Consider the following 27423-nt stretch of genomic DNA (forward strand, 5'->3'; position numbering starts at 1 on the left):
ACTTTAGAAAAAAAAAATTAAATAACAGGTCTTCCTTTCGATAAGAAAAAATGGATACGACGAGATGGATTTTAAAAGGTTTTTTTTTTTTAGTTAAAATTTATTAATAAAAAGAACAAGAGAATACGGGGCCGGGAAAGCAAAACTAGAAGCCAAAGATACCTAAACAAACAAAAGTAGGAGGAGACCCAACTTTAAAAGCCAGACCAACAGCAATGCTCTACTAATTAACATGCCAAAAAAACTAAAAGATACCAAAATCGTTATTAACTTGGCAATCAACGTCAACCTCATCTACCATCATTGATGACCAGACAACTGTACTATTTAATGAAAAATTCCCCTAAATAGCAAATCAAAAAAACGAAGAGCAATCCAATCTAGCTACTTCAATTCTTAGAGAAATAAAGTGAAATTCTCGTCATATAAGAATGACTCTATTTTCTTTGTATTTTTGCAAGCTTCTTTTTGAAATGCAGTTGTGTACTGGGGTATATTGCATATACTAGTCTATTTTGTATTACGATTTCGTATTTATTGAGACCCTTTTGTTTCTGTTTTGTGATTATTTTTGTTAACCACTCGTCTCTATAAATTATTTTTTTGGTTTTGGTCTTTCCTCATATTTCATGGGATGGGGTGATTTGATTAGAGGCTTTACAGCTTATCAAATGGGCCACGCCGAGATTTGAATTTTTCTGATCCTATAATCTTGGATAAATTGGTCTGGACTCAGAGTAGCGGGCCCTAATCACTTAAATTTCAAACCAAGCTCGGTCCACGGACAAAGTATCCATCAAGCCTGTCATGAGCAAACTCTTGGGCCAGAACCGGTTCGTAAACTAAATTTTTTGGATTCCGTAGACTGTAGTGGGTTGGGCCTGAAGCATCAAGATATTTAACTTCTATCAAAGCTCAATATCTGAAGCCCGATACTCAGAGCACTAAGCTGCCCAACCAAAATAATCTCTGCAATATATCTCACAGCCGAAATGATAGCAGTCAATCTCACATCTTTTCATTACCAAAAAACCAAGAAAGGAAAAACAATTCCTTAATCACCTGATAAACACCTGAGGCATTTGCACTCGAAACCAAACCCGTAGTACAAAAGTTTCTGTCGAGCATTGTGATCCATGCTTGCATCAATATAGCAAATTCGAAGCTCTTCACCTGCAAACCACACACACAACCACCTTCATTGATTTTTAAGACATGTTCCTCAAGTTCATGAGAACCAGGTGCCAAGTTAAACTATAAATCTATAAATGGGATGGGACGGTCAACTAAAGGAACATAAATGAAAACAACAGCACAACACTTGAGACAAACCTTCCTCGATGTCACGAAGCACCTTCAATCTTGCGTCTACATTATCTATCCATATAATGTGTGCATTGGGATCTGCAACAAAGGACAAGCTAATTTTAGTTTTACTGTCGGCTCGCATACGTGTGAAAAAGCTGCACATCCAGTTAGCCTCCCCATTAAGATGAGCAAAAAATTGATCATGCATATAAACAGCATTCCCAACGGCTGATTCAGCTTCGATACAGGCCGCTGCTGATGAAAGAAGATCTTCATACAATTCTCCAACCAACTCTATCCGGAACGCATTAATACGAATCCTTGACAGTACACTAGTGTACCATTGCTTGGTTAGAACTTGGTATGTTAAAGAAACCTCTTCTAGACATGAAAGAAAAGGGCCAAGGAAAGTATTAACGGCACACATTAAACCAAAACTTCCTGTTGAGAATACATGCCAATTGTTCATCTCTAATATTTGCCTTTAGGAAGGTACTCCTTAGTAGACCAAACCCTTCTTCCATCTGTAAAATATCATCAGATTATGATAATCATGGCACATCTGAAAAAATTCTCTACCAAAATAAGCATGATCTAAAAGATAATCGCATTGCCATAAATTTTTTTGGTAACATCAGCATGATCCAAAAAATAAGCATGATCCCGTCATTATCGCATTGCCATAAATTCTCTACCAAAATAAGCATGATCCAAAAAATTGTAACATCAGCATTATCTCACCTTCAAAACCATCTCCGGAGATAAAATAGCAGGTTGAAGTATGTCAAGACAGTCATCAGGTGCAGCTCCTGATATAACCATACAATCCAACCGCTTTACCAGAAGTGGATATTTTAAACTCTCAATCCTTCATTATAAGATAAGAAAAATTAAGATAAATACAAACAATTCATTCATAACTGAAATGTTTTTTGGTACTTTGTCCAGAAGAAAACATTTGTTAGGAAATCAATAAGCATTGCACATGATCAAGTCTGTAGGAAAATACATAGATGCTACAGCTGGGAGGAATTGGATGTTTGTTTTATCATTTTGTTTGTTAACACTTGAAGATGAGACAAAAGTGCAAATATAGATCAAGAGCATTAATCAGAAGCAAGGGTATCCTCCAAAGATATTTCTTGATTTAAAAGAACTCTAGAACATTTTTTCAAAGAAAAAGTGAAGATTTTCGAGTCATCCTATATCATTCATGAAATAATTTTCATGTCTATCTTTTCGCATTATACTATTTCATTTGACTCCCTAAGTTCCACTTTGATAATAGAGAACGACATACATCAGGGATCCATCATGCAAAAAGTGAAATTAAAAGCACTTGGTAGAGTACATACCGACAATACTCATGAAAGGCAAACCAATCTGTTCTTGTCTCAACATCAAAGACAACCTAATCAGAAAATTCAAACCTTTAGTTAATACATGAAGACAAGGAAGACACAACATGTCAAACCAAAAATCAAACTCATAGAGCTTCAAATTTAAACTTTAGTCATCATTTGGTTGACAAGGAAGACACAACAGTAAGACTCATTCGATGACAGTGCTAAACTTTACGAAGGAATAAAGTAACAATACAGAGGATTAAATGCAATCAAAACACACATTGAAAAATTCTCATTCCAGAGTACATAAAAACCAAGGCGACACCGTCTATCAAAGAACCAAAACTTCAAACAGCTTGTGGGCGAATCCTGTTAACTTCGAATCAACGTCAACATCAACATCTTCTACCATCATTGATGACGAGGCAAAATTCCCTTAAATAGCAGCAGATAAATATACGAAGGGCAATTTAGCTACTTCAATTCTTAAAGAAAGAAAGTGGACTTTGGACACACCCAGTGATTACCGAACCAATTATACCTTGGAATTCTCCTTGCATTCTTCACTGCAAAACCTCACGCTCTGCGATTTAGTATCCATGGAACTTGAAAGCGCAAAATTGACACACACTTTCGTTGCAAAAGAGAGAAGGGTGAGATACAATGGGCTTGGCAGTGTGGATGAGGTCACCAGCACCAATTATTCGAGTCGCCAACACGCCTCGACCGGCAGACTCGGTGAGAGAGACCCGGATCGGAGGCGGTGCTGGTCTACTCGGTCTCTGGTTCTCATGATGCTCCGATGTGGAGAAGTTGAACGAGAGAAGTCGCTTTTCTTGGGAAGTACGCGGGTTTATGAAGCGCCAAGCGCAACGGCTATGACGGACCAAAGCCGACCGAGACATTCCCAAGTCTCTTCTAACTTCTAACGCGTTTTGAAGACTTCTTTCGCATGTGCGGCCATATATCAACTTGGCAAATGCGTTACGGTGTCGTATTGTTGAAAGAGAAGGAAATTGAACATTTGAATCTTTTACATTATGCATTGTTTGATGAGAGGCTTTGGAGCTTAGCAAACTGGGCCACGCCGGATTTTGAAACTTTTTTTCTGATCCAATAACCTTGGACTAAATTGGTCCGGACTCAGAGTAGCGTGCAGTAACATAAATTTCAAACCAAGTTCGGTCCATGAACAAAGTATCCAACTATCCATGCCCAAGTCTGTCCCGTCAAAGAAAAGACTTGGCATGACGCATGAGCAAACACTTGGGCCAGACAGGTTGGTAAAGTTTTGGATTCTGTACTGTAGTATTGGGCTAGACTGTATTGAGCCTGAAGCATCAAGATGTAACTTCAAAGCTCAATATTTGAAGCCCGATCGTAGCCCGGCCCGAATGTATAGAACTTGAACAAGAGATGACGATCACCCCATCTTCCATGCGCAAACATGACCCTACAGAGTCCAGAGTTACGTTGGCCATCCAATCAAAATTGAGTCAAAAGGCTGTTGATTGTGTTATTTTAATCTGGTCTTGCCACAAACGAGTTTGCTCCTCACATATATATATATATATATATATATATATATATATATATATATATATGACGAGGCACTCCAAACTACCTGAGGGGAAGTTGACCAACAAAGCTTCCTCGGCAAACCTTTGAATTTGTCCTTGCTCTTCAAGCTAATCAAAGTAAACTCTCATTATAAATACAGGAACATCAACAACCTCAAACACACAAAAAAAAATCAAAATGGCACTATTCTCTTTCATTTACAGTTGCTTTGTCCCAGAATCCTCTTCGCAGGTGATCTCTGATGATCCAGATGTGAAAACTGCTTCTTTTGAGACACCAAGAAGCAAGTTTAGATCGCAACGACCTCCCATTGTTGTATCTTACTTTCCTGTTGGTTCACAACCATCTCGCCTATAGTCACAACTAATCAAAACCTGGTTTATTTGTTTGTGATTCGTGAAGCGATGGAGAAGCTCAAGACAAGCTACAGAGAAGATCCTTTGATTGTAAATCAATAAAGATCCCAGAAAGAAACTTATGCTTTTGATGGTGTGAGTAGAAGTACTATACTCTGTTATCTCTGTCATTTGTGTGTCAAAAAGCTTGGCAGGGTAAAAACTGATGTTTCCTCAGTGGATTTGTTCCAGAACAGGAACTTCTCAACAATAATTTCAGTTTCCAACAATTGATCTGTCATTCTAGTTACTAAGTTATACGCATAAAATTTCATGTGCATCATGTGCAACGCGTGAAGTCCATGAATACATTTAGATCCTATGCGTTCAACGCAACAGTTGAAATAATTGGTGTATGAAGTGCTGAGATCTTGATCATTTTTGTTTACAATTAGCAGTTGATTACATACCAATCAAGGGGTAACTTCCAAACATGTTTACTTCACTGTATACATACATTTGACAAGAGATGGTATTTCACAGAACATCAAATTACATTTCACTGATGTTGTTCTACTGGGGATACAGAACATGATCACAACAGTATGAAAAAAAGTCAGAAGTTGAAAATTTCTAAGCTTGCCAACAAACTAAGAGACATTTGCCAGTAGTCCTGAACACCAAAACTCTCAGTGTAGTAAGTAAAGGGGACTCAAAGCAATATACATATTGCATATATACACAAACAAAGCATCCTCCGTTATAGTCCATTTCATTATTAAGAGCACCAGTACAAGCATTTCGCAGTTTGCCACACCTGATTCGAGAAAGTCGTTATTGATGCAATGGCAATCTCCAATCAAGTTTCTCATCTGGGTGTTGTTTCTCTAGTTCTTTAGGTGGAATGAAGCAGTCCATCGACAGCCCTGACACGTTGAATGCAATATCATCTATTGTCCAACTCTCCTCCATCCTTGTCATCGTTAAACCTGCCTTCAAGTTATCCCCAAACCTTGTGATGATCACACTCGATTGACCAGCATGCGCAATCATGACTCCTTCCACCGCCCGGTAGTCCTCAATCTTTGTTGCCATGATTGTTTCCCAATATGTAGGGTACATTCCGGGTGACTGAATTCTGTTTAAGTATGAATCTTCCAAATACACCAACAGGCCACTTCTCCGAACATAACATGCTTGATCATCTCTGCAGTGTTATCACTTCTATCAGCCAGGTCCCTTTGATCAGCAGACAGTTTCAGCACAAAACAATCGACGCCAGACATTTCCTTCTCTCCCGTGTACTGCGCTATGGAGAATACAGCGGATATTGCCATTGGGTCTAATCCCTGCACGAATTACTACATCTTAACCATAACCCATTTCCAAAATCATATGAAAACACAAAAGAAGTCAGTTATATTTGAGAAGTAGAGTCCTAATTCATGTTAAACAAAGAAAAAAATATGAGTGCATACACACTTCACGAACATGAGGGGCTATGATATGAGTCCATCTAGTCTAAGTTTTGCTTCAGTGGTTCTGCCTATGGTGACAACGACGCATAATGGCCGATGGTCCGCAATACTCAGAGAAGGTGCTGAATAGGGTCCATCTGCTATATTTTTAAGAAATAACATAGAATCTTCAGTAAACTATTAGACAAACGAACAACTACAATAAAAACTCCACTTTTGATCCTCCCCACAGCGTATAATCCTATTGATTCCATCTTATTTTCAAAAAGCATCTCAGAAACAAGATCCATCAACTTGAGCATCTAGATCTCAATCTAACCCTTTTAAGAAGACTTTTTGGACTCTAGAGCAAAACAAGATTTTTCAAAGGTACTGAATCAGTGTACTAGTTTGCACATTAAGAAATCCACATAAAAGATCTTGACTTTCAAGACTAGTATTTAGAAGTGAAAACAGAAAAGCAAGGAGTAGTAGTACATGCCTGAATAGCTCGCCGGAGAGGACGAACGCCACCTTTGGCGGCGTGGGCGCTGATCCATGGGGTGTGACGCCAAGCCACACTCCCATCACTGCCAGCCACAACCTTGTGACCACCCACAACTAACTCAATTAGCCACTTATCAGGTACCATTTGCCACATAACGAAGCATCCTCTTTGAGAAACCGTGGCGGCTCCGGCAGCAGAGACAATTGAGCCGCCAAGTTCATCTACCATTGCCATTGTAACTTTCCCGGTGACATATATGTTCTTCACTCTCCCTTCTAACTTCCGGCAGCCTGTCGCCGCCGTGAAGTGTTGTATAATGTACTCTGCCGAAGAAGATACCTATTGAGACCAACATTTTCATAGCAATTCAGGGTCTTTAATTAATTGCACTAATGATTCCCAAGGCACGTGACATTTTAATTCATATACATGTTTTTTGGGTTTTATTGAAAAATGACCCCTGCTAATAAACATTTTTTAAATATAACCATTCTTCTTAAAACACTTAAATCTGACCATTTCAGTCAAGGAAAAGACATAGACACCCTTTCACGTCTTTTTATGCACTTTCCTCTCACTTGCAACCCTAGAAATGGTTTCCCTCCTAAAACCACTTCCATCTCTCTATGAAACTTCTCTCTCCCCTTCAAACCCAGTAAAACCGCTCCATCTATACCTCTTTCCTTCAAACTTTGTCACAAATCTAGTGAAATCCATATGCCCAAACTCAAATCTTCAAGGTTGAAGTGTCGCGACGTCAAATCTTCATAAGTTGTCATAGCGATGTCGCCCACAATGCCAACAAGCCTAAAGTCCGCAATGCAAGCTTCATCTTCGTTCCCGTTGAACATAGAAGTGCTCACCGTCGTCGATAAGTGTCCCGCCCTTCGTACAAAATATTTCGTTGATAAATGCCTGTTTTTTTCGTTGAGAACTATATTTGTTTTCGTTGATGTGAGACAAATTTTTCTTTGGAAACTTCGTTTGTTTTCGTTTAACTCAGACAATTTTTTCGTTGATAATATCACGATTTCAATAAAGGAGGTTTCTCAACCAAAGACTTTAACCATGGCTAGATGCATAGCACAGAACATGGTTCGACCAGTCAAAATGAATAGGATGGTTACTACTTAAGTTTTGCTGAATGCTTAAATGGAATATTGAGGGATGTTCGAAACTTACCTATTACAAAGTTGATGGATCATCTGCAGTCTTTATTACAACGATGGTTTCATGAAAGACGATCAATCATTGTTGAAATGAAAGGCGAACTGATTAGCTATTATGATAAAGTTTCAGAAGAAAGAAGGGATAGGTATGTAACGTAATTTATTTTTCGTTGATAACGTTGAGAATTTTAGTTGATAATCTATTTATTTCGTCGGGAATTTTGTTATTTTGGTTGACAAACTTTTTTGTTGATAATTATCATTTTCGTTTACTACTTAAGTTTTTTCGTTTATAGTTAGTTTAATAGTATTTTCGTCGACAAATGATTTAGTTTATCTTATAATTTCGTTTACTACTATAATTTTATCGTTGATAATTAAAGTTTTTGTTAAATTGACAGGGTTAGAGTCATGACTATGGAGCCTATTAGTATAAATACTTTTCTTGTGAAAGACGGTGATGTTGGAAGACAAGTGGATTTAGCTAGCAAGCTTCGTCTTCGTTCCCGTTGAACATAGAAGTGCTCACCATCGTCGATAAGTGTCCCGCCCTTCGTACAAAATATTTCGTTGATAAATGCCTGTTTTTTCGTTGAGAACTATATTTGTTTTCGTTGATGTGAGACAAATTTTTCGTTGGAAACTTCGTTTGTTTTCGTTTAAACTCAGACAATTTTTTCGTTGATAATATCACGATTTCAATGAAGGGGGTTTCTCAACCAAAGACTTTGACCATGGCTAGATGCATAGCACATAACATGGTTCGACCAGTCAAAATGAATAGGATGGTTACTACTTAAGTTTTGCTGAATGCTTAAATGGAATATTGAGGGATGTTCGAAACTTACCTATTACAAAGTTGATGGATCATCTACAGTCTTTATTACAACGATGGTTTCGTGAGAGACGATCAATAGTTGTTGAAATGAAAGGCGAACTGATTAACTATTATGATAAAGTTTCAGAAGAAAGAAGGGATAGGTATGTAACGTAATTTATTTTTCGTTGATAACGTTGAGAATTTTAGTTGATGATCTATTTATTTCGTTGGGAATTTTGTTATTTTGGTTGACAAACTTTTTTATTGATAATTAAAATTTTCGTTTACTACTTAAGTTTTTTCGTTTATACTTTAATAGTGTTTTCGTTGACAAATGATTTAGTTTATGTTATAATTTCGTTTACTACTATAATTTTATCATTGATAATTAAAGTTTTTGTTAAATTGACAGGGCTAGAGTCATGACTGTGGATCTATTTAACAAGTATCCATAGGATATTTTGTCCTACAAGAAAACAATTCAGTCCCTGAACAATTGTCTTGTTGGTAGATCTGAGAAAATTAAGGAGAAGAAAAATGATTATGAGTGGTACAATCTCTTGAGTTTCCCTTGGATTTTTCAATTGTTGGCTTATGAGGTTATTCCCAATATTGATGAACATTTTGCCAACTGTCTTGATGTAAAAATGCTGCCCATAATGTCGAAGTGACCATCAACAAAGACATCAAAATCCAAGACAGTCAATGATTTACTGGAAGACAAGGAGGTAAATATATTTTTTCTCGTTGATAGTGAGAATGTTTACGTTGTTAGTGAGAATGTTTACGTTGACAATATAGATGCTTATGTTGATAATGTAAATTTTTACGTTGATAATTACCATGTTTACGTTGATAATATATTATATTTTAGTTGATAAGTGTATTATTAGGTTGATAATGATTTACAATATAGTTTATTAATTTATATGATTTTTTTCATCTTCAGGTACATGCCATTGAAATGGTTTCCACACATTCAGAGCGTGACCAGAATTATACTACTAATATAAATGAGAATGTTGAATTCATAGTGAATAAGACAAATAAATTTAAGCAATCTAAGAATAAGCCCGAAGTTGAACCTGATGTCACTTCAGCTAAAAAGTGGGATGATACAACTGATATTTTCGTAAGGCTCAGTTCAATTGAGCAGAAAATTTTGGCCCTCAAATCGATTCAGAATACATTCAAGAAAGAAGAGAAGAAGACTGTAGAGGAGATTGTTGAAAAAAAAGAAGAAAAAAAGAAATGAGGATGAAAAGAATGAAGGGATTACTTAGATTGATGATCAGGAAAATGATACTGTATTTAATTTATATAACTCTAATTATTTAATTTCTATGTATGATATATTATATTTATCAACGAAAACAGTTATAGTAATAAACGTTACAAATAATAGTTATCAACGAAAAATTAGGGACCCTAAAAAATAACTATTAACGAAAACAGTTACAGTAATAAACCTTACATATAATAGTTATAAATGAAAAATTAGTGACCCTAACAAATAACTATCAACGAAAACAGATACAATAATAAACCTTACATATAATAGTTATCAATGAAAAATTAGTGACCCTAACAAATAATTATCAACGAAAACAATTACAGTAATCAACGTTACAAATAATAGTTATCAACCATAATTCTCATAGTGTTGACGTGTTAGGGTGTAAAACAATGGGCTCACTACAAGTTTGATGGTTGTGACAATCTTGTTTGCAATGACTACAATTTTTTTTTGATATTTGCTCACCGGAATATGATATTCAACGTTTCCTTGGTCTCTCACTTTTTCTCCTGGTTGCTGGTGGTAGCAGAACTCTCACTTCCTCAATCAACACAATAGTGTCTGTGCTCAAAATATGATTGATTGGGTCTGCGTATGTCAATAGAAACATACAGTATGGTAATAAGGCGGCCACAAGGAAATTGTTGGTAATTTCCTAACTTTACATGCTGCAAATGCGTGGACGCAAGTTATCTGGTCAAGATCAAAAACTCTGTAGGAGCAAGTCTTGATGGCCAAATCCACTTGTCCTCCAACATCACCGTCTTTCACAAGAAAAGTATTTATATTAATAGGCTCCATAGTCATGACTCTAACCCTGCCAATTTAACAAAAACTTTAATTATCAACGATAAAATTATAGTAGTAAACAAAATTATAAGATAAACTAAATCATTTGTCGACGAAAATACTATTAAACTAACTATAAACGAAAAAACTTAAATAGTAAACGAAAATGATAATTATCAACAAAAAAGTTTGTCAACCAAAATAACAAAATTCTCAACGAAATAAATAGATTATTAACTAAAATTCTCAACTTTATCAACGAAAAATAAATTACGTTACATATCTATCCCTTATTTCTTCTGAAACTTTATCATAATAGTTAATCAGTTCGCCTTTCATTTCAACAATGATTGATAGTCTTTCACGAAACCATCATTGTAATAAAGACTGCAGATGATCCATCAACTTTGTAATAGGTAAGTTTCGAACATCCCTCAATATTCCATTTAAGCATTCAACAAAACTTAAGTAGTAACCATCCTATTCATTTTGACTGATCGAACCATGTTCTGTGCTATGCATCTAGCCATGGTTAAAGTCTTTGATTGAGAAACCCCCTTCAATGAAATCGTGATATTATCAACGAAAAAATTGTCTGAGTTAAACAAAAACAAACGAAGTTTCCAACGAAAAATTTGTCTCACATCAAAGAAAACAAATATAGTTCTCAACGAAAAAAACAGGCATTTATCAACGAAATATTTTGTACGAAGGGCGGGACACTTATCGACGACGGTGAGCACTTCTATGTTCAATGGGAACGAAGACGAAGCTTGCATTGCCGACTTTAGGCTTGTTGGCATTGTGGGCGACATCGCTATAACAACTTACGAAGATTTGACGTCGCGACACTTCAACCTTGAAGATTTGAGTTTGGGCATATGGATTTCACTAGATCTGTGACAAAGTTTGAAGGAAAGAGGTATAGATGGAGCGGTTTTAATGGGTTTAAAGGAGAGAGAGAGGTTTCATAGAGAGAGGAAAGTGGTTTTAGGAGGGAAACCATTTCTAGGATTACAAATGAGAGGGAAGTGCATAAAAAGACGTGAAAGGGTGTCTACGTCTTTTCCTTGACTGAAAGGGTTAGATTTAAATCCATTTCTTCCATGAATGCATTTTTTTGGAGCCATTTGTGTTGGCTTCTTCTTCGTTAATGGGTTCCTCTGATAGTGGTGCTAGGCGAGTACTCATCTGTTGCTTCTTCTGTTTTTTCTCCTCTTTGCACAAAGAAAGATTGCAAGAGAAAAGAGAGGAGAGAGAGAGGGAAAGAGACAGAGAGAGAGAGTTGGTTATTATGGAGGCTGCAGAAATTTGAGAGGAAAGAGTACTTAATGGGAGACCACCCAAATAGTTGTCAGCTTTTCTTTACACGCAGACTAAGTGCGTGCTAGACATCATGCCTTTTGGTTTCGGTTTCTTTTCCTTTTCCTTTTGGTGTGTTTTGGAGTCGTTCATTGGTTGACTCCCCCATCTCGAACAAGAAATGCAATTTACACCCTAGTTTGGATATTTGCTTGTGGTCCTTTTGGAGAACAGTTTGCTTACTTTCTTGATAAAAGCTAAACATACGATTATGGTCGAAAAAGAGAGGATTTATATAGAACATCATGGACTGAAATTAAAAGAAGCAATAAATGATGGGACTAAATCTTAACATAATTATGACTTTTCTACAACTTTAGCATCGATAATCGTAAACTATGCAAACTTTTTTAATGTTCAAGCTGTATTGAAAACAATAGATCATTTTCATCCACCCATGAGTCGCTAGCAAATCATCATATTTCATTTTCGAAGGAGCTGTAGCATAATAAGTATGTAGATGGGGTTGGCGCGTGGAGATTGTGTTGTAGGCTGAGCTTATAAGGGAGGCAATGCCAAAGGCAGGTAATTGGTCTACGTCCTACTTCGAATTTGGTAATAATGGGGTTTCCGGTAGTTTGGTACGAATTCGGAAATACTTGGTTCCTTGCTTTCTTCTGGTTTTTGGTGAAATGGTCACTTCCGTTTGATTTTCTATAGACGATATGGTCGCCCAGAGACCTAGCAAGGATTTTGCCATCTGGATTGACGCGTGGCATGATGTGATTGGAGACGAGCAAAAAAAAGATTAATTTTATGGGGAGATTCCCTATTTAATTTATGAGGGACCTCACAGGGTTGGAATTGGACTTTGGAGTCTCTGTTGATAATTTTTCACATTAGAATTTAGAATTAGGGATGACAAATATTCGGTCAAAGTGAAACAATAACACATGTTTATAAAATATTTACATTTTTGAACTCTATTTGGGATTGAATTTTATTCGTAATTAATTGATCAAACTCATATTGATTTAAATCTAGATAATTAAATCGGAAAATAATCTAATCCAGATTAGGGTGTGAACAAATAAATCAAACAAGACTTTTATGTTTGAACCCTAACCCTATTTTAAACAGAAAAAAAATTATGTTTGAACCCATATTTCCGACATATAACTTGTGTTCAAATTTGATTTAATTCGAGTTGAACAAATTCGGTCATCAGACCGAACAAAGTTTTGCCATCCCTATTTAGAATCCTAAATCCTTGTAGTAAAGGGTTGAAATTATGGACAAAATTTCAATTGCTTAACTGGAAGTCTTACCCTCATCAAAGCGGTAACTTTTTCTTTATACGGCACTTTATAGGCAAAGTTATCTTCATCTCACTTCCAACCAACGACACTTTCAGCAAAATGTAAATGAGATTGCTCTAAATAAACACATCCTCTTCGAGGACGATACAGCCAAGTCAGGAAAACAGCTCAATTGCCATCCACAGCCAAAGATGCCGATTCTTTTCATTCCCATCATTGAGAGCCCTAAGATCACTGGATAAGACTTGCACCTTATTAAAGAAAAAACAAACGATGTGTTAAATCAAAAATCCCACTGCTCTGGCAATCTAAGCTAAATGCTCAATTGCAAGCTTCTGACTTATTCGTTGCCAGGAATACTAACTAATTAAAAAAACCTAATAAATGTCAAAAGAATTAGGCTGGGTTATTACAAGTAATCTTCTGTAACCATGGCATAGTACCGAAACTTACTAAATTGGAACAATCACAGTCAAGCAGTGGGAGAAAATAACCAAGTGGTGACCTCCTGCGATTATATGTATTAGCGTCAATGTGTACAAAGAGTCTTTATGTAATCTTATATGATATACACATTTATATATATATATATATACAATGACAGGCACTCATTTGAGTAAGCCAAACATAAAAATCTTCATGGTATCAGAGGCGATCGGTGTCGAATCTTTCACTGCCGGATCTTTCCCTATGTCAGTTCCCCCAGCTGACCTCAATCCACCACCACTTGCTTCCGCCCCTCCTCCTTTCTCATCTGCTTCTATACCCATCTTGTCTTCTATCTCTCTTGGTCATGAACACCCAACAACCTCCATGATTAACACCCAACAACCTCCTTTCTTGTCTACATCACCCCTTTCTTCATACCCGTATATCACTTCTTCTCTTTATTCTTTTCCAGCTTCCACCTTGCCCACCTCTATTCTTCCCCAATATCAATCCCCAGATCTCTTGTTCTCTTCTTTCATTCCTCAACCTTCCTCTCTCAATGTCACCAATATCGTTACCACGAAACTTGAATATGCTGACGATTATGCCTTATGGCGTACACAAATTCGTGGACTCCTTTTACAATACGATCTTCTTGGCTATATTGATGGTACTATTATTCAACCACCGTCCACCATCTCAAATTCTCTTAATCAACAAGTCCGCAATCCTCTTTATTCTATATGGCTGCGCACTGATCAGACTGTGCGCAACTGGATTCATGCTACTTTGGCACGTCCAGTTCTTACGGATGTTCACACTATCGACACTGCTATTGTTCTTTGGCAAACTTTACAACAACGATATCGTGATGTCTCCATGGCCCGACAACTGGAGTTACGTCAACGTTTTCATTCGTTTCGTAAAGATGCCTTATTGCCTGATGTTTACTGTCGCGATCTCAAGTCTTTGGCGGATCAGTTACGTGATCTAAATATTTCTATCACTGAGATGGATTTAATTGCCCAAGCTTTGGCTGGTCTTGATTCTGATTATAAAGATTTTGTAACCATGGTTGCTAATTTGGAGACTCCTATTACGTATGAGAATTTTCGGTGCCGGCTTGTTGCATATGATGATCGTCGTCTACGTATGGACTCTCTTGTTTCGTCTACTAATGAACATAAAGCTTTAACTGCAGCTGCTATCTCACCATCAACCTCTGTTGCTCCTATTTCCACTTATAGGAGTCGTGGGGGTGGTCGTAGAGAAAGGGGGCGAAGAGGTAGGGGAGGAAGCCGGTACTTTGGTACTGGGCGTGGAGGTTCTTATTCTGGTCAAAGTTTTTCCTCGGCACACTACTTCCATACACGTCCCCGTCCCGTTGGTTCTTCTACTGGTCCTGTTTTTGGTCGTTCCAATTCCCCCTCTCCAGCATCGGGTATTCTTGGCTCCACTCCTCCGGCCACTTCATGTCAAATTTGCTATATACCTGGACACAGTGCTGATCAATGTTATCATAGATATAACACTGCTTATACTCCAACAGATTTACCAAGATCCTTTGCAGCTATGTCTGTTTCTAACACCGCTGATTCTGCCTGGTATCCTGATTCAGGGGCCTCTGCTCACATGACACCACATGAAGGTAACTTATCTTGTATTTCTTCTTATTCTGGCAACAATAAAGTATTGGTAGGGAATGGCCAACTGCTTGATATTAATAAGGTTGGTACTGCTATTCTTCACACACCTATCAAACCATTAACTCTTCGTAATGTGTTTCATGTTCCCCATCTCTCTGCAAATTTACTCTCCATTAAAAGACTCTGTCATGACAATAATTGTTTCACCACATTTGATGGTTCTGTGTTTTGTATTAAGGACAAGAGCACGGGAACCACACTCCTTCGATGCACCAGTAATGATGATCTTTATCCCATTCCTGCCTCCTCTGTTCGGCCATTCCTCTCTGCATTGCATACTTCTACAACTTCTGCTGGTCTTTGGCATAGTAGACTGGGTCATCCTCATTCAGAAGTTCTCCAGTGTCTTCACAAATTATGTCCACAATTAGGAGTCTTGTCTTCTCGTTTGAGTTGTGTCGCTTGTAATTTGGGCAAATCTCATAGATTGCCTTTTTCTTTAAATTCTCATAAAACTACTGCGCCTCTTCAATTAATACATTCTGATGTTTGGCAATCACCTGTTTTGTCTCCTTTTGGATATCGATATTATGTTGTTTTTATTGATGACTTCTCTCGTTATTCTTGGTTATTTTTTATGAAACAAAAATCTGAAGCGTATACTCATTTTTGCCATTTTCAAAATCTTGTTGAAAATCAATTCTCTTGTAAAATCAAAGCATTTCAAAGTGATGGGGGTCGTGAATTTGACAATCACAATTTTCTTGCTCTTTTCTCTCGATGTGGTATTGTGTTTCGAAAATCATGTCCTCATACTCCACAACAAAATGGCATTGCCGAACGTAAACACCGTCATTTACTTGGTATGAGTCGAACCTTGTTGTTTCATTCGCACCTACCCTTCAAATTTTGGGCTGAGGCCGTTTCCACATCTGTTTATCTCATCAATCGTCTCCCTACTCCAATCCTACAAGGTCTCTCACCATTTCACAAATTATTTAACCAGCTGCCACCTTACCATCTCTTCAAGACTTTTGGATGTGAATGTTTTCCTAATCTCAGTGCCACGGTCCCACACAAATTTTCTCCTCGGTCAATTCGTTGTATCTTTATTGGATATGCATCCCATTACAAAGGGTATCGTTGTCTCGAACCAGTCACAAATCGTGTTTACATCAGTCGTCATGTTATTTTTCATGAACATAAATTTCCATATCATGAACTTACGACTTCTTTGCAACCTCCTTCATCACACACATCTCCTATTTCTCTTTCTCTACCTTCGGCCCACATCTCTCCTCCTTTCCCATGGTCTTCTACCAATGTTGAATATTCAACTCCTATCCCCACTACCACCTCCCCACCCTCCACTTTATCACACACTATACACGTATCCCCAAATATGCCTAGCACTTTATCCCTCACTACACCTCCCACACCCTCCACTATATCATCCACTTTACACTTATCCCCAAATATGCCTACCACTTTCTCACCTACTCCACCTTCTCCATCCACTCCCGTAACTTTAAATCACCCCACACTACCTGCTCCCGCCACCTCATCTCTACTCCCACCTGCCACCACTACCTCGACAGTCGCGCCAACCTCTTCCCTTCCTATCACAATTTCCAATGTCCATAGCATGCAAACAAGAGCAAAATCTGGTATCACAAAACCTCGGAAATTTTTTTCTCTTGTTGCCACAGTTGATTCAGTAGAACCTATTTGTTATTCTCAGGCAGTTAAAAATCCAAAGTGGCAATCAGCCATGGCTGATGAATACAATGCACTCATATCCAATGCCACTTGGGATTTGGTTCCATTTACTATCGGTACTAACATTGTTGGTTGTAAGTGGATTTACAGGATCAAATACCATTCTAATGGTTCGGTTGAGCGGTACAAAGCCAGATTGGTGGCTCAGGGTTTTCATCAAAGACCCGGTATTGATTATCATGAGACGTTCAGTCCTGTTGTTAAACCCACAACTATCCGCACTGTTTTATCTATTGCTATTGGAGCTAATTGGCCAATTCGGCAACTTGATGTCAAAAATGCCTTTTTACATGGTCATTTACTTGAGGATGTTTTTATGAGACAGCCTCCAGGCTTTGTACACCCAAAATTTCCTGATCATGTCTGCAAGCTTCGAAAAGCTATCTATGGACTCAAACAGGCACCTAGAGCATGGTTTCAGCGCTTTAGTAATTTTTTACTTGCTAATGGTTTTCACTGCAGCAAATCCGATACTTCCATGTTTGTGAATCACTCTTCCTCGGGTACTTTGGTCCTCTTATTATATGTGGATGATATTATCCTCACTGGCACTCATTCTTCAGCTCTACATACTTTTATTGGCATATTGTCAAAACAATTTGCTATGAAGGACCTTGGTGATTTACATTACTTTCTTGGCCTTCAGGCCAACAGGTCTGCACAGGGACTACATCTCAGTCAGGAGAAATACCTGACGGATTTATTGCATCGGTTCTCTTTGGCCACAGCTAATACCATTAAGACGCCCATGATTAGCAAGACCATGTTATCTCTGCTTGATGGTGACCTTCTATCAGAACCTACTCTTTATCGAAGTATGGTTGGTGCCTTACAATATCTCACAATCACTCGCCCTGATATCGCCTATGCCGTCACTGTTGTTTCTCAATTCATGCATGCGCCTCGTACATCTCATCTACAGGCTGTCAAGCGAATTTATCGGTATCTCAAGGGTACTCCGCGACATGGTCTCTTGATTCGTCCTTCTAAATTTTTCACACTTACAGCATATACTGATGCTGACTGGGCTGGTTGTCCTGATAGTCGTCGATCTACCTCGGGTTATGCTATTTTTCTGGGTCCTAATCTCATATCTTGGCGTGCTAAGAAGCAACCCACTGTGTCTCGCTCCTCCACTGAGAGTGAGTACCGGGCTGTTGCCTATGCTGTTGCTGAAACAGTTTGGCTACGCCAATTGCTTCGAGATCTCAAAATTTTTTTGTCTTATCCTGTCAGGGTGCTTTGTGATAATGTCAGTGCTACTTACTTGACTGCCAATCCTATCTTTCATGAGCGTACTAAACATATTGGGGTTGATTATCACTTTGTTCGGGAGCGTGTCTTACGTAAAGACATTGTTGTTCGCTTTGTTCCTTCTCGGGAGCAATTGGCAGATGTCTTTACTAAAGGTCTTTCTGCACCACAGTTTACTATGCTTCGAGACAATCTGTCCGTAGTGTCCTTACGTTCAGATTGAGGGGGCGTATTAGCGTCAATGTGTACAAAGGGTCTTTATGTAATCTTATATGATATACACACTTATATATATATATATATACAATGACAGGCACTCATTTGAGTAAGCCAAACATAAAAATCTTCAATATGAATGACCCCTGAAACAGAATCCAGGCATCAATATTGGCACATCCCAACCACTAAACTATCCTTTTTGAAATGTAAAAAAGGATATTACTAATGAGCACGAAAGGGATGCAACCCAATCAAATTAGAAGATCGTTAAGCTATACTTAAAAAAATTCCTATCAGAATATTTACTTCAAAGTTTTACATTGCAAAGTCATCTGTCCATGAGTAATCAAAAGAAGTTTTGTTGTCTTGAAAGATCTACTGTTCTTTAATGCTTCCAAAGTAGCCAACAGATATCCAAGGGAATAAGATAAGCCGCAAGGTAGATCTGTGCCATATAGACCATCATTTCATGCTTCATAGATATTCACAACTAATCTACCAACATAGACTGACATGATATTGCGTAAGGGAAGTTACCAGCTTCAATTGCCACACATTATGAAAGAACACCAAGTTAAGGTCAAAATATCCAGAGCCAGAAATCTGCTACTGCTAGTAAGGCTATACAATCCATCATTACCTTATATCCCTTGCTCGCATTTCTGAAGGTTTCTTCCAGTTTTCCTCCGCAAATACCACCATCAGTTCCCGACCAAGAAAAATCTCACCATCCAGAGAATGGTTGGCATCTGCAGCATCAGCTGGATCTACAAACTGGACAAAGCCAAACCCTCGCGGCTCCCTGCAACATGCCATATTGGAATAACAAACATTACATAGAAAAGAAGTACAGGAATTTCTTCTATAAACCACTTATGAGTGACAATATCACAAAAAAGAAGAATATAAAGCAAATATATATTGCAATATGGAAAATCAAAAGCAGCGCAAGCAAGCACCCCATGGTGTTACATAAAAAATACTCACTTGCCAGCTGACCATGTGGAAGCCAAAGTTAAAATTGAGTCTGTAATCTTCAAGAGTTGAACTTCTTCACAATGTATTCAAGTCAAACTTCTTCCAGTCTGAAAGTATATTAACATCATCTTGAACAACTTCATCACCAAACAGATAAACAAACATCCTTGCCACCAAACAATAACAAAATGCATTCAGATGACAAATTGGTTGACTGAATACAAAAGATTTACACATGAATGTCAAAAGAGTTTTTCTATTGAGATGACATGATATGTTTACCCAGTATAATAGTCACGGGGCAAGTCAATATCTTTAATATGACCAAATCGACCAAATGGTCCACGTAGGTCTTCAGGCATGTTTGTTATAGACATATTTCGAAAAGACAAATCATTGTTGAACACGAGATTCTAGTTTCTCAAGGACAATGATGCATGATTAAGCATACATAAGCGCAGAACTAGGACCACTATTCAGCATTCATAATGAAACACAAATAAATGCAATTTCGAAAATCATCTGCACAAGGAAAAAGAACAAGGGGGAATTATAGTTTCCCTCCCAAGGACAATGATGCATGATTAAGCATACATAAGTGTAGATCTAGGACCGCTATTCAGCATTCACAATGAAACACAAACAAATGCAATTTGCAAAAGCATCTGCAGAAGAAAAAAGAACGAGAGGGAAAAAACGATGAATCATCAAGCTCTCAGTAAAAGGGTTGGATGATTGGAAATATGAAATGCTACAACCAGGGGCAACTACGAATATTTTTAGTTGAAGAGTCCAAGACCACTTGGGTTCAAAAATATATCTCTCAGCATATTATATAAGTAAAAAGATATATATTAAGGTATTAGGATGCTAGTTACTAATTAGCTTCAAATGGAGAAAATGCAGCGACATTAAAGAGAAATTACTCGAGTAGCAAACAGCACACATATCATGAGTCTTATGATATGTAAGCAAAATTTAATAATTTCCATATACTACAGGCATAATGAACATAAAAAATAAGTACATATAAAATGAGAACTCACAAACAACCGCATCAGAATCCATATAATGCTAGTCTGTGAAGAGACTAAACCTGCAGTCACGACGAAGGTTGCGAACCAGAAGACTAGTGGGCAGATCTCTACCATGTCCTCCATAGTGTCCACGAGGGCTAGGGCTTCTATATCTCCCTGCTACAGGACCTTGGTGGCGAAGGACTGTAACTGTAGCTTCTGCCCCTCATTAGTGTATCACAACCAACAACCTACAAAAGGAAACAAATGAAGCCATTACAAGGTTGAATTTGTGAATGTGCATCATTGTTCCACAAATTTAATCTAAAACTGAAGTCTAAAAAGATAACTACGATATTTTCAAGGATTAGTTAGCACAAATCTGTGACATATATGCAAGGGCATAATTTCTGGTAAAAGCTTATAAGCATAACTTTTTAAAAGCTACCTAAATGAATTTGTTAAACCATTCTATTTATCTCCTCCTATACAAGAAATCTTAGGATTTCAAAATAACTTTTCCCATATCAGCAGTTAACAGAAATAAAACTTTCACGTCATCATTAGAAAACGAAGAAAAACGGCCAGACATCCATGTAATCCATTGAAAGAATGTTTTGTTTCATTCGATTACATTGTCATGACGATTGACGAATGAAAGAGCACAATTCTACATTAATGCCAGGAAATCGCAATAATAGAGCAAGCTACGCTAGTAAACCCTAGACACAGGGACGATCAGTAAATAATACGACAATTAACTCTTCAGAAAGAATTCGAGAAAATCGACGATATCTACGCAAAGAAAAAATCGTCACCACTCACTAGTATAACCGAAAACTACATGTAGGCTGTAGATGAAGATAGAGATGGAGAGAGACCTGAAATTTGAGAAAGCAACCTTGCGTTTGCGCTATATGGAGATGGTGCGAGACCTGAAATTCGAGAAACAATCTCGCGTTTGCTCTCAAACTGAAAACGTAGAGAACAAGAAATTTCCCTTCTTCTTCTCCCAGAAGATTTGTTTCCCTGCTTCGCGTTATGTCTACGCTATCCTAAACGCAGCAGCACATCGCAATCTAAGGCGTTGATCTGATTTGGTATGGGCCATGGCGGCACTACTGAGTGACCCTATTTTACTTTTATTTTTTTGTAATTAAGTGTGGTGGGGGTTTTAAACTTCTAACCCATATATGCTTGGGCTTGGGGTTTTATTCGGACCTACTCTTTTGGGCTCAACAATTAATCGCGTCACGTCCATCTTGGTCGAACAAGCCCTCACAAATAAACCCCGCAGTTCTTAAACTTTGTTTGTCGGTTTGTCCTCCAACGGAACTATTTTGTTCCCTAATCCCGCTAGGAATGGGATTTGCTCTGCGACTGCCTACTTTGGTCCTCTTTTAAACCCTCGTCTCTTCCTTGGTAGAGACATTACTTTAAACACAACACGGCCGCACCTTCTAAGAAATCTCATAGGAGAAACTCCAAAGACGGTGGTCCTAAGTTCAACAAGTCATTCAAGACGGCCTTCAAACCAAGTAAGGAAACAAACAAAGCCGTTCAATCCAAGACTATGGCATTGCAGCTCGAAGACGACGTTCCCGACTTCCCTAGAGGTTTTACCTCATGTTTCAATTTTCTCTTTTGTTAATTGCTTGTGCTATGCATGTTTTTTTTGTGAGTTGTTTGATATACTGATTGTTCTTTATTTTCAGGTGGAGTCAGTTCCTTCGGCAAACGCGAACGAGAGGAGATTCATGCAGAATTTGGGGCTGAGACAAATAAGTCGAAGAAGAACAAGAGGATAAAGATGCAAAAGAAAACTGCCGCTCAAGGAGATGACCTGGGTTCGCTTTTCGGCAATGGTATCACTGGAAAACTACCTAGATTTGCTAGTAAGATAACTCTAAAGGTATAGAAAGTACAAATTGATACTCATTAATAGAGAGATTTTTTTTAGTTTGAATAGTTTTTAAAGATTTAAACTATTGACATATAAATCATGCTTATGCTTTTCTGACACATAATTTAGCAGAGCCTCTTTAGTATGATCTTATTTCAAAGTAGTATATGCAATTTCTTTGCCTACTCGTAATGAGCCAATGTTTTTCCGAGTTTAGTTTATAGTACTGTAGTATCATTTTTGCCACCTTAAGTCACCTTTCTAGCATAAATCACAAGTTTGTGATGACTTCTGTTTGTGCATTCAGTAGAAGCCTGTTTATGCATTGAGTATATTTGCCGTTAATAATTTGATTACTTCAATCTTACTGTAGAAGGTATTCAAATGCCTCGAAATTTGATTAATTATGCTTTCTAGTTCCTATACATGTGCTCAGAATATTTCTCCTGGGATGAAGCTTTGGGGAGTTGTTGCTGAAATGAATGAGAAGGAAGAATGCAAAGTTCTTGCACAAGCAGAATCAAGGTCTTCAATTCGTCCGCTTGAGGTCATACTTGATGACATTGAACACTCAGATGTACATATTGTAGCTAGTCAAAACCAAGGGCTTATTGATACAGTAGACATCGTAGATGGGAAGGAGAAAAGACAAGCAAAGGAAGAGAGGTTATTTTGCCCTTGCACAATTGCTTTTTGTTTTTTGTCATTAATAAAGCATGTGGAATTTTCTTTTGCCCATATTTTACTGTTTATTTTGGGTGATATCTGTTCAGGGAGCAAGAAATAAGAGCTGCTGAAGAAAGACTATTGGAAAAAAATATCCCGACAACTGCTGATGATTATGAGAAACTGGTTAGAAGCTCTCCTAATAGCAGTTTGGTTTGGATGAAGTACATGGCCTTTGTACTCTCTTTGGCTGATGTTGAGAAAGCTCGTTCTATTGTGGAGAGGTATTCCTTGGGGATTTGTTATTCCTGCCTTTCTAGTATCTGCAAAATTGATACTCATCTGCCACTGCTTATGAATCTAGTTCTATGCAAACCTTCTGGTTAAACATAGAACATAGTTATTTGTACTCAAACAACTCTTCTAAGAAATCTAGCAAGTATTGACAAAATAAAGCTCCGCACAAAAAGGACAATGCTAATGAGCATACAGATATAGGTTAGTATACTGAAAATTTTGAAACTTCGTAATTTTTAAAGATGTTTAGATTGAAATTCTGATGAACTTCGTGCATCTGCTCATATATATCAATCAATTCAATGTCTAGCTTTGAAATCATACCAGGGACTAGGGAGATACTGACGTTTTGTATTTCTATGTATTGATTTCTGTCTAAATTATACATATTAATAATAGTTTCCAATGTTCTCATAGACTCATGTAACCGACCCCAAACTTTTAGGATAAAAGCTTTGATGATGATGATGAATAGTTTCTCACTTTCTCTAGCAATTTTACTGTGGGTAAGGTGCTAAAAACGAGAATGTGAATGGAGAAAAAAATCACCAAAGCTTCTCATTGAAAAGCACATAAGAACACTCTTATAGTGTTGGCAGGCATGTGTAATTAAAACTATATTCTGGTCTACGTTTTTGGTTTTGCAAGGGTTCTGAGGACGATAAACGTTCAGGAAGAGAATGAGAAGCTTAACATTTGGGTGGCTTATTTCAATTTGGAAAATGAATATGGAAATCCTCCAGAGGTAGTGAGAAATGATTGGAGTTGTAGTTTTTCAAATGTCATTAGCAATGTAGTGTGAACTGGGAGTTCTAATAGTTTTTGTTTTTAGGAAGCTATGATGAAAGTGTTCCATAGAGCATTGCAGTGCTGTGATCCTAAAAAGATCCATCTGGTACTCTTGGGAATGTATGAAAGAACTGGCCAAGACAAATTTGTTGACGAGCTTCTTGACAAAATGATCAAGAAATTCAAGCATTCTTGCAAGGTATGTCATGTTCTATCATAGTTTTCTTATTTTACTTTGGAAACAAGAGATCTCTTTTGTAACTTTTGGGTCAATATTGGAGCTTTAAGATCTTTAATGTGTTAAATGTAGGTTTGGTTAAGGCGGGTGCAGAGTCTTCTAACACAACAGCAAGATAGGGTTCAATTCGTTGTACAACGTACTTTGTTGAGTCTTCCCCGTCATAAGCATATTAAGTTCATCTCTCAGACAACTATTTTGGAGTTCAAATGTGGAGTTCCAGAAAGAGGGCGATCCTTGCTTGAAGGAATATTGCGGGAGTACCCAAAGAGAACAAACTTGTGGAGCATTTATCTTGATCAAGTAGAATCATGTCCTTGAACTTTTCTTTAGTTGTATTATTCTTCCATTTTTCATACTTAACATCTTTTGCATCAAAATCTAACAGGAGATCCGACTTGGAGATGTGGATGTAATTCGTGCATTGTTTGAGAGGGCGATTAGCCTGAGCCTTCCTCCTAAAAAGATGAAAGTATGCATTTTCTATTCAATTCTCTTCTAGATGTAAGATTTTATAACTTCCATGTTTCTCTTAAGCCTTATACATGGTGCTTCATTGTCTGCATGTGCAGTTCCTGTTCAAGAAGTATCTCGAGTATGAGAAGTCTAACGGTGATGAAAAACGGGTGGAATATGTGAAACAGAAAGCAATGGACTACGTTCAGAGCACACTAACTTGATGGTAAGTTTGATATTTTTGTTGAGAGCATGTACATATTAATAGGAAATAGATGTTTGTCATAATGAGGAATGAGAAAAAAAAATTGCGGCGTAAGCTTACAAACTAATTCAAGGGATGAGGGGTAATCAGAGGATTGATAATATTCTTGGTGGTGCAGCCGATCGATCATTTCCCCACCGTACCCGGGCCTGATAACCTCTGAGAATGAATTTATGTTTTATGGAATCATTTTGCCATCGACTAAATCTCAGGGCTTTTTGGCCTCCAAGGATTGATGACACATAAGAGTAATGTCAATATGCTTGGCAGTAGGAGCTCTCTTACCATTCCACACCAAGTATCCAATATTTGCTCCATTGTTCCAACACCCAAAATGGCATTGTAGTATTGTTCTTCTCAGAATATACCCAGTTGTGGGACAATAAAAGTCATCAACTAAATCTCCATTGTAATTATAAAACTCAGATGCAGCAACAACCATTCCAACAACAACTTGGTTTGTGTAATCCACTTTAGTAATACTTGTCTTGAGCCAATCAAGTCCTTCCTTGTTTTCCTGAATGTTAGGAGCAAAGCTACCTTCAATATCATCATTTGTTGCATCTTGACCGTAATTCTTTTTAGTAACGGATTGCAAATGGTGGAATACTTCTACACCAATTTTCAAGGCCTCTTTGAAAGAGGAAGCTCCTACAGGAAGAATTATGAAGTCCTCTTTCGTTGCCACACCCTCAACTTTCTTTCCAATGTTTGTGTCTGAAGTGCTAAGGATTTGCATATCCAACAATTCTTGTTCATCACCTTCGAGCTCCCCCACCATGCAAGCAGTAACAATACATTCTTGTCCCTTATTGGCTTGATCTCCATTCTCGGTTTCTTTAACAACCGTTTCTTCCACCTCCTTATGTGTTACTTCCTCGTTATCTCCTTGCTTCTCTTCTTCAGTTTCTGGTTTGAACTCCTTTTCGATTCGAGCACTTCGAATCTCTGTTTTCTGCGTGGCCTTTACAAACAAATCGAGCTTCTGAGATAGAGCTTGAAGTTGTTGTGCAGTTTTAACAGCTTCACTTGCCATAACATCCCATTTAGCGCGATCGAATGTACCCATAGTACTTGCTCTTCCGCCATTTGAAGTCGTTGCGAGGTTTGTAGCCTCATGGATGCAAAATTGGGATAAGTATTCTCGATCAGTCATGTAAGGGGGTTTTCTCGTTTTTACTGAACTATAGCTATCCCACCTTGAGTCTTCATATCCGTAGATACGATTATAGTGATCAAGGCAGCTGGGATCGTGAACACGGTTCCACGTGTTCATTGCTTCGATACCAAGTTGATGCAAACGGAATACAGTTATCACAATTGGATTGATTTACTAAGAACAATGGTAAGATAAACACAAGGGATAGAGAATCACTCTCTGAATATAAAGATGAGAATCACTTTCACAAAGGAATCACTCCAAGAATAACACAATTTCTCATTACAAAATATGCTATCTTAACGACAAAGTAAGATAAGACTTAAATAGGAAGAGTGAAATCACGTCTCCCCTATTATAGCACTAGGATCAAGCCCATTATTATTATTGATACTGAAACAAAGCCACCATTAACTCCCTTGATTCCCTCTTCTGACTTCCATACTTGTCCTATTGGACTTCATAACTCCAAGCTCGATTTGTGCCAAGATTTACTTCTCCTATATTCATGATATCTTGCTAGCATCCAATATTGCATCATATAAAGGTGGCTCACTCCCTTAACTTATAACAACCGGTTTTCCAAGTGAATCTTAGAGGTCGGGCCTCCCTAACCTAATCTAGGGGGGACAAATCCATGAGGGCTCAATGGACCCGAAGCAGACAAACTATTGTATGTAGGTGTGAACCTGATTTATAACATTTTTATCTCCAAACAGTTTATGTTTTATGAAAATGACTCCCCCAATTACTTAAGAGTAAGTTTTGTCAGTAATATAACAAAAGAAAGAATCCAACAAAATATATTGGGCCTTTATTATTTGGGCCGACCTTTATTCCTATATGTAAGTTTGCATGCAAGTTTAAGCATAAAACTTAACAGAATGAGCTTGGGCTGTTATTATCTTTCATGAGCCGACAGTCAAATTTGGGCTTGAACGATGAGTAGCGTCCATATTATGAAAATATTATTATTAGCAGTTGCTCCAGAAGTGTAATTGTCCCGATTATGAACAAAGCACAATGCCTCTCTTTTCAACTTCATTTTAATTAATTTTTGTTGTCTTTGGTATATATTACAGTTGACTGCGCTTTTAA

The 27423-nt window shown here is 37.7% G+C and overlaps 1 protein-coding gene and 3 pseudogenes across 3 annotated transcripts; 1 reads left to right on the forward strand and 3 right to left on the reverse strand.

Annotated features, from left to right (window-relative positions):
* Positions 1-710: 710 nt before the first annotated feature.
* LOC119995332 lies at positions 711-3609 on the reverse strand (annotated as a pseudogene).
* A 1436-nt stretch (positions 3610-5045) lies between these two features.
* On the reverse strand, positions 5046-7205 carry LOC119995651 (annotated as a pseudogene).
* An 11587-nt stretch (positions 7206-18792) lies between these two features.
* LOC119990166 lies at positions 18793-20782 on the reverse strand (annotated as a pseudogene).
* A 1169-nt stretch (positions 20783-21951) lies between these two features.
* Positions 21952-25525, forward strand: LOC119995296 (rRNA biogenesis protein RRP5-like). Of its 3 annotated transcripts, XM_038841761.1 has the most exons (10): positions 21952-22168; positions 22268-22464; positions 22892-23121; positions 23229-23405; positions 24067-24163; positions 24251-24406; positions 24518-24748; positions 24834-24917; positions 25018-25127; positions 25285-25525. In XM_038841761.1, exons 1-9 carry the CDS (start codon positions 22126-22128, stop codon positions 25123-25125), a joined length of 1323 nt encoding a protein of 440 aa, XP_038697689.1. In that variant the 5' UTR covers positions 21952-22125; the 3' UTR covers positions 25126-25127; positions 25285-25525. The 3 variants fall into 3 exon arrangements, with proteins under 3 accessions (XP_038697689.1, XP_038697688.1, XP_038697690.1); XM_038841760.1 differs by lacking the exon at positions 25285-25525 and having other exon boundaries at positions 21953-22168; positions 25018-25269; XM_038841762.1 differs by lacking the exons at positions 21952-22168; positions 25285-25525 and having other exon boundaries at positions 22361-22464; positions 22873-23121; positions 25018-25269.
* Positions 25526-27423: the final 1898 nt, after the last annotated feature.

The sequence above is a fragment of the Tripterygium wilfordii genome, chromosome 3 (assembly GCF_013401445.1).
Source record: "Tripterygium wilfordii isolate XIE 37 chromosome 3, ASM1340144v1, whole genome shotgun sequence".
Taxonomy (NCBI): Eukaryota; Viridiplantae; Streptophyta; class Magnoliopsida; order Celastrales; family Celastraceae; genus Tripterygium; species Tripterygium wilfordii.